The sequence below is a fragment of the Sinocyclocheilus grahami genome, unplaced genomic scaffold, assembly GCF_001515645.1.
Source record: "Sinocyclocheilus grahami isolate Dianchi unplaced genomic scaffold, SAMN03320097.WGS_v1.1 scaffold458.1, whole genome shotgun sequence".
In the NCBI taxonomy this organism is placed as follows: domain Eukaryota; kingdom Metazoa; phylum Chordata; class Actinopteri; order Cypriniformes; family Cyprinidae; genus Sinocyclocheilus; species Sinocyclocheilus grahami.
The window spans coordinates 509,133-517,169 of NW_015505637.1; the positions used below are offsets into that span (position 1 = coordinate 509,133).

Genomic DNA, 8,037 nt, shown 5'->3' on the forward strand with positions numbered 1-8,037 from the left:
GTTTCAGAAGCGTCCCAGAAGGCTAAAGATAGGTGCTTAGTCTATTTTTGACGGATGTTGTGTCCAAGCTGCACAGTTCAAATACAAAATAAACACCCTGTGCTGACTAAAACACAGCTACAAAGTATGCTACAGCACAACAAAGGAGGACACCGCAATAAACACAACAATAAACACGATTAAACCGAACAAAACATAACCATTTAGCCTACTTAACCAGTGTAGAACCTCAAAAATGAAGAAAAAAACACAAAAAATCATGAAAACTGTCAGACAGGCCAATCTTGTGGCCTCGTGAATCCAGTTGCTTCGCTTCTGAAACGCTCCTGGTGTGAGTTGGCACCGCATGGAGGACAAATTGTTTGGTTTGTTGTTATCAATTTCATACGTCATCATTAAAAATCCTGTTGATTCACTTTTTTTAACAGAACATTTGAGTGTTGCTGAAAGGAATCGCTTTACCTGTCCGTACTGTGGAAAAATATTCGGACGACATCAAGATATGGAGCAACATAAACGCATTCACACTGGAGAGAGACCGTTCCGCTGCACCGTGTGCAACAAAAGCTTCAGGCAGCGTTCGGTGTTGATCGTGCATCGGAAAATTCACACCGGAGAAAAGCCTTTCGAATGTTTCATATGCTTCCGACGGTTTTATGGTGCAGGAGATCTGAAGACACACATGGGAACTCACACTGGAGTGAGACCCCACAGTTGTCCTTTGTGCTCCAAAAGCTTCCCTCGGCCCAGCAGCCTGCAAGCACACATGCAGTCCCATCTGAACAAGCTGCAGGAAGGTGATGCTGTGACCGCCGGAGCTGATGTGCTTACTCCTGAGGAGGAGGAGGACCAGGGTGAGCCAGAGGACGTGGAAGGAGCCTGCGGTGTTTCTGCTTCATCGCAGCTATCAGCAGTGTTTTCTGGAAGCCTTGGAGCTTCTGAAGACAGTATGATCTCTAGTTGTTTATTTAGGGTTAGGTTATGTAGACACATAGTCACTTATGTCTAAATATTGCATAAATGCATGTAGCATGTCTATAACAAGCCTAAGTTGCTTAATATCGTCTTAATATGTTTTCAGAAATGAGCACAGGGGAGCGTCTATCAGAGTCTGAGACGAGATTCAGTCCATCAGTGAATCTTGACCTTGATGCTGATCAGAGTTCCAGCTCAGAGCTGACAGATCATCAAAAGCCATATCATTGTGTCATATGCAACAAAACCTTCTCTCTCGCCCTCAAATATGATGATCCCCTGCGAGGGACCCCTTCCTAAAATGTGACCCTGGCGCACAAAAGCAGTGTTAAGTCGCTGGGGTATATTTGTAGCAATAGCCAACAATACATTGTATGGGTCAAAATTATAGATTTTTCTTTTATGCCAAAAATCATTAGGATATTAAGTAAAGATCATGTTCCATGAAGATATTTTGTAAATTTCCTACCGTAAATATATTAAAACGTAATTTTTGATTAGTAATATGCATTGCTAAGAACTTCATTTGAACAACTTTAAAGATGATTTTCTCAATATTTAGATTTTTTTGCACCCTCAGATTCCAGATTTTCAAATAGTTGTGCCAAATATTGTCCTAACCTAACAAACCCTACATCAATGGAAAGCTTATTTATTCAGATTTCAGATGATGTATAAATCTCAATTTCGAGAAATTGACCCTTATGACTGGTTTTGTGGTCCAGGGTCACAAATAAAAAGGCAGCATTTATTCTGTAAAATATTTACTTTCTGTTAAGTTTCATTTTTTTGTTTGTAGAATAAAATAAGTTGTGATTATCAAAATTATTATTAGCATTAATTATATGTTCAATAGGTTTAAATAGTTTCTTTTAGAACAGTATGTTTCTTTTAACATTAACACAATGGTTCTCAACCTTTTTGACTCCAAGGCACAACAATATTCAAAGGCCTCTTAACCTTTCCAGTCGTCTGTGATAAAGGATTAAGGATTTTCACCCCTTATTTACACTGCACTCTAGTCAGTGCTTATGTGTTTATACCACGTTTCAGAAGCGTCCCAGAAGGCTAAAGATAGGTGCTTAGTCTATTTTTGACGGATGTTGTGTCCAAGCTGCACAGTTCAAATACAAAATAAACACCCTGTGCTGACTAAAACACAGCTACAAAGTATGCTACAGCACAACAAAGGAGGACACCGCAATAAACACAACAATAAACACGATTAAACCGAACAAAACATAACCATTTAGCCTACTTAACCAGTGTAGAACCTCAAAAATGAAGAAAAAAACACAAAAAATCATGAAAACTGTCAGACAGGCCAATCTTGTGGCCTCGTGAATCCAGTTGCTTCGCTTCTGAAACGCTCCTGGTGTGAGTTGGCACCGCATGGAGGACAAATTGTTTGGTTTGTTGTTATCAATTTCATACGTCATCATTAAAAATCCTGTTGATTCACTTTTTTTAACAGAACATTTGAGTGTTGCTGAAAGGAATCGCTTTACCTGTCCGTACTGTGGAAAAATATTCGGACGACATCAAGATATGGAGCAACATAAACGCATTCACACTGGAGAGAGACCGTTCCGCTGCACCGTGTGCAACAAAAGCTTCAGGCAGCGTTCGGTGTTGATCGTGCATCGGAAAATTCACACCGGAGAAAAGCCTTTCGAATGTTTCATATGCTTCCGACGGTTTTATGGTGCAGGAGATCTGAAGACACACATGGGAACTCACACTGGAGTGAGACCCCACAGTTGTCCTTTGTGCTCCAAAAGCTTCCCTCGGCCCAGCAGCCTGCAAGCACACATGCAGTCCCATCTGAACAAGCTGCAGGAAGGTGATGCTGTGACCGCCGGAGCTGATGTGCTTACTCCTGAGGAGGAGGAGGACCAGGGTGAGCCAGAGGACGTGGAAGGAGCCAGAGGACGTGTTTCTGCTTCATCGCAGCTATCAGCAGTGTTTTCTGGAAGCCTTGGAGCTTCTGAAGACAGTATGATCTCTAGTTGTTTATTTAGGGTTAGGTTATGTAGACACATAGTCACTTATGTCTAAATATTGCATAAATGCATGTAGCATGTCTATAACAAGCCTAAGTTGCTTAATATCGTCTTAATATGTTTTCAGAAATGAGCACAGGGGAGCGTCTATCAGAGTCTGAGACGAGATTCAGTCCATCAGTGAATCTTGACCTTGATGCTGATCAGAGTTCCAGCTCAGAGCTGACAGATCATCAAAAGCCATATCATTGTGTCATATGCAACAAAACCTTCTCTCTCGCAATTTCCCTGAAAAGACATCAACTTATATTTCATCCAGGTAGGATGGAACTGCATGCACTAATTGCAATATTGGTATTTATTTTCTCAAATGAAAATATACAATTGTATTGTTCAACCTTAGAGTTCACCCTCATGTTGTTCCAAACCTGTGCAAATTTCATTCTTCTGCACAAAAGAAGATATTTTGAAGAATGTGGGTAACCAAACTGTTGCTGGTCCCCACTGACTTCCATAGTATTTTTTTTCTCCATACTATGGAAGTCAATGGGGACCAGAAACAGTTTGGTTACCAAAATGTAATGTTGGGAAGGTACCCAGTGGGAACCTTGATATCAATTTGACGTCAAATATTAGTCAATTTTGATGTCTTTTCAACAACAATTACCCAGTGAGTAACAGGGTATATGCTGATATTTCTACAATACGGAGTCATTCATTTCATTACTAAAATAACTATTAACAGGGTTGACATTTTAATAATTTGATGATAAATAGGCAAACAAACTTGTCCTTGGCACTAAAAGTGTATATTAGAAACAGAATTTAATGTTGGTAACGCTTAGAATATGCCCTTTTCAAACATTTGTTTACTATACAAAATCCTGGTAACAGAGTTGATTTTTAATAATTAATGAATAGGCAAAGATAATTGTCTTTGGAGAGTTCAGCTCCTGAAAACAAAGTATTTGTACAGAATTTTGTAAAATACTACACTATTGTAACAGGGATGAGGTGCTGATGGTAATAGGACCGACAGCCATTTCTTAATCTTTTCTACCAATATCCACTTCTCAGTAATTGTCTACTATACAAAGTCCTGGTAACAGGGTTGACCTTTTAATAATTGATGAAGACTATTTGTCTTTGGAGAGTACACTTTCTGAAAGGATAGTTTTACTACTGAACTGTTTTTCTGTAATGCTACAGTATGGTAACGGGGGTGAGTGATGATGGTAACAGGACTGACAGCCATTTATTTTTCTTTACACTAAAAGTGTTTATTAGAAAGAGGATTTAATGATGGTATTTCTGCGAATATTCACTTTTCAGTAATCATTTGTTTACTACACAAAATCCTCATAGCAGGGTTCACTTTTTAATAGTTGAAGAACATTTGTCTTTGGAAAATTCACTTCCTGAAAGGATAAAGTAGTTTTACAGAATTTTTTCAATACTACAATATTGTAACAGGGTGAGATATGATTGATAGCCATTTCTTGGCACTAAAAATGTTTATTAGAAAGAGCATGTAATGCCGATATTTCTAACAATATCCTCTCAAATAGTCATTTGTTTACTATACAAAATCCTGGTAACAGGGTTGATTTTTTTTTTTTAATAATTGATGAAGAAAAATAATTGCTTTCTGTAATACTACAGTATTGTAACGGGTTGGTGATGATGGTAACAGGGTTGATGCATAACCTGGAGTTTCAGTTATGTTCATTTAACTTTTATTTGATCGTGGTTTTGTTAATATGGATTCTTCTTTGTAATTTTAACAGATCAGCATGTCGACAAAGAGGGGAAGTGCTTCCCCTGCTCTTATTGCGGGAGGAAGTTTGGTCGACGCCAAGGCTTGTTACAGCACGAGCGAATTCACACAGGTGAAAGGCCCTTCAACTGTCCCACCTGTAACAAAAGCTTTCGTCAGCGATCGGCTCTAGTTGTTCATATTAAAACGCACACAGGAGAGAGGTCATTCCTGTGCTTTGTGTGCAGTAAAAGCTTTTATACCCCAGGAGACTTGAAGAAACATCTGGAAATTCACACAGGAGTGAGGCCACACAACTGCCCTGTATGCTTCAAGGGGTTCGGGCGTCCCAGTTTCCTCAGAGCTCATATGCGCATCCATGAGAGTAAGTTTACTTATCTTTCTTTTTAATGATTAACAATTTAATTTTACAGATTATTTTCTCTTTGATTTCCAGACGTTTCCACAAAGAAGCAAAGTGGAACAGAGAAACCTACAGGTGGTCCGAAAGTCGATGTGCAGGAGAAGCCATTTGAATGCGTTCACTGTGGGAAGAGATTCAGTCAACATTGTATGTTAAAAATTCACCAGCGGATTCACACAGGAGAGAGACCTTACAAGTGCTCTCAGTGTGGCCTGGGTTTTCGCTGGAGGAGAAACCTGATTGCCCACCAGAGCGGCCACCCGGGCGAAAACCCTCTCCAGTGTTCAATGTGTGATGAAACATTTGTTTCTGAAGCAAGTCTGAAAAAACATCAAGATGCGTTTCATTCAGGTAAGAAATTATGAGATGGCTAGGTATCTGAAGCATGTATACCATGAAAAAGCGTTGTTTTCACATTTTAATGATTTGAATTTCATTACAAATTTTATATATATAATAATATTATTATTATTATTTTAATTTTTTTCTGTCAAGTTGAGGCCAGATAAAAATAGAATGAATGCCTGATGATACATTTTTGATTGAAGTAACCGTTTTCTTTAGTAGATAATTGGTTTCTCTTTGATTTGATCAACGTAAAAATAAAATAAAATGCAGACTATAATTCATGTATTTCCATTTAGGGTTTCCTTAATGTATTCCATCACAAGCAATTTCAAAATAAATGTTTTGACAATTTTTGTGACCCTGGACCACAAAACCAGTCTTAAGTGTCAATTTTTCGAAATTGAGATTTATACATCATCATTTCCATTGATGTATGGTTTGTTAGGATAGGACAATATTTGGCTGAGATACAACTATTTGAAAATCTGGAGTCTGAGGGTGCAAAAAAATCCAAATATTGAGAAAATCATCTTTAAAGTTGTCCAAATGAAGTTCTTAGCAATGCATATTACTAATCAAACATGACGTTTTTATATATTTATGGTAGGAAATTTACAAAATATCTTCATGGAGCATGATCTTTACTTAATATCAGAATGATTTTTGGCATAAAAGAAAAATCTATAATTTTGACCCATACAGTGTATTTTTGGCTATTGCTTAACTTAAGGCTGGTTTTGTGCTCCAGGGTCACATATGTGGTATCAGTGGTCGTATTTATTTAATTTCATAAAAATATAAATGATTTTATATTAAATATATTATTTTATATAATTTTTTATTTGATTTAATCATTAAATTATTAATTCATATTTATAATTAATAATATTTTATTTTATATTGATCATTTCAGGGGACTCACATACATGCAGTTTGTGTTTGAAGACATTTACTCAAGCAGCTGGCCTCAGGAAACATGTGCGGTATGTTCACGAAGGAGAGCGACCGCACAAATGCTCTGAGTGCGGGAGAGGATTCGTCAAACTTTCCGACCTCGAGCGTCACCAGCGCCGCCATCATTACGACCGGGGCGACGAACTCTTTCAGTGCTCGCAGTGTGAGCGAAGCTTCAGTCAACCCAGCAGTCTGGTTCTGCACCGACGGACACACACCGAAGAAAAGCACGAGTGCCCTCAGTGCGATAAGATTTTCAGCCAGGCGGGACACCTGAAGGTTCACCTGCGCACTCACACCAAAGAGAATAAACCCAAATTCGAGTGCCCTGAATGTGGCAAGAGTTTTGGCCAAGCTAAAGATTTGGTAGTTCACCAGAGGGTTCACACCGGAGAAAAGCCGTACCAGTGCCCTCAGTGCAAGAAGAGCTATCGGCAGTTTGCGCATTTGTCCGTACATCTGCGAAGTCACACGGGGGAGAAGCCGTATCAGTGCCCCATATGTCTCAAATTCTTCGCTCATTCATCATCCATGAAAAAACACCTGCGTGTAATGCATGCAGGTACGGGATAGTTCATCCAGATATGAAAGTTCCATCCATTCGACTTTCTGTTTTCCGTCTAATTTAAGATTAATGTTTTACAGAGGGAAAAGATTTACCCGTTGTGAAGGTCACTGTTGGCGTCGGCCCATCTAACACAACTGTAGAAGTCAAGCAAGAACCCGAGTCTGGTGATGAATACGGTGGGTATGACTGAGGTTATTTGTGTTAAATGTTCAAAAAGATATAATGTATTTTGAAGCCTTTTCTTACATCTTGAATAGGTGAGGGAGAATGTAGCTACCAGCTTCTCCTTCAAAGCCAAAGAAATGTGTCATCGTAAAGATGGCACAAACTTCTGTGTATTGCAAGAAAAGTCACGCTTTTCAGCCTTTATATTTCCATATAAACATGTTATTGTTGTATTTATTGGGTACAAGAATAGTCTTTTTGTATTTGTCTATAAACAGGACTGACATTACTCTGCATGATCTATTGCTTCATTTCAATAAAGTTTTCCTTTGTCCTTTGGAAATAAATGCTACATCATGCACCTACGAATATCCACTTTTCAAATATCATTTGTGTACTATACAAAATCCTGGTAACAGGGTTGACTTTTTTAAATGATGATGAAGAATATTTGTATTTGGAGAGTTCACTTCCTGAAAGGATAAAGTAGTTTTTTTTAAATAGTATTACAGTATGGTAACAGGGGTGAGTGATGATGGTAACAGGGTTGATGCATAACCAGTTGCAATGATTGCAACTGGCATGTGACAATTTGCACTCACATTCACAATATGAAAAAATTAAAAACTAAAATTAAATTGCATGTGGAAATCTTCACCTTCATAGACAATAACACCAACAGAACACGTCAAATTAATTATTGCTTCTTGGGTCACACTTCTCTAGTAAGTTTCGTCTGTGTGTGAAGATGCTGCACAACGCAAATTTCCCCTGCTTCCTTTGCGCGCGGACTGGAATTGGGACCCGCTGGGCTACATCATGTGTCATTCCCCGGTGAGAAAAC

General features: G+C 38.5%; 1 protein-coding gene across 1 annotated transcript; it reads left to right on the top strand.

Annotated features, from left to right (window-relative positions):
• Positions 1–346: 346 nt before the first annotated feature.
• On the top strand, positions 347–7,724 carry LOC107552780 (zinc finger protein 271-like). The gene is made up of 11 exons (XM_016234772.1): positions 347–365; positions 429–947; positions 1,082–1,256; positions 2,358–2,386; positions 2,450–2,971; positions 3,106–3,297; positions 4,766–5,119; positions 5,192–5,509; positions 6,420–7,022; positions 7,106–7,204; positions 7,286–7,724. The coding sequence occupies exons 1-11, from the start codon at positions 347–349 to the stop codon at positions 7,342–7,344; spliced, it is 2,889 nt and encodes a 962-aa protein (XP_016090258.1). The 3' UTR covers positions 7,345–7,724.
• Positions 7,725–8,037: the final 313 nt, after the last annotated feature.

What these genes read in the sequence shown, in the direction of transcription:
- LOC107552780 (XM_016234772.1), top strand. An exon ending in TCATATGCGCATCCATGAGA is followed by an intron (nt 5,120 to 5,191) that starts GTAAGTTTACTT and finishes TTTGATTTCCAG; the next exon opens with ACGTTTCCACAAAGAAGCAA. An exon ending in CGAGTCTGGTGATGAATACG is followed by an intron (nt 7,205 to 7,285) that starts GTGGGTATGACT and finishes CATCTTGAATAG; the next exon opens with GTGAGGGAGAATGTAGCTAC.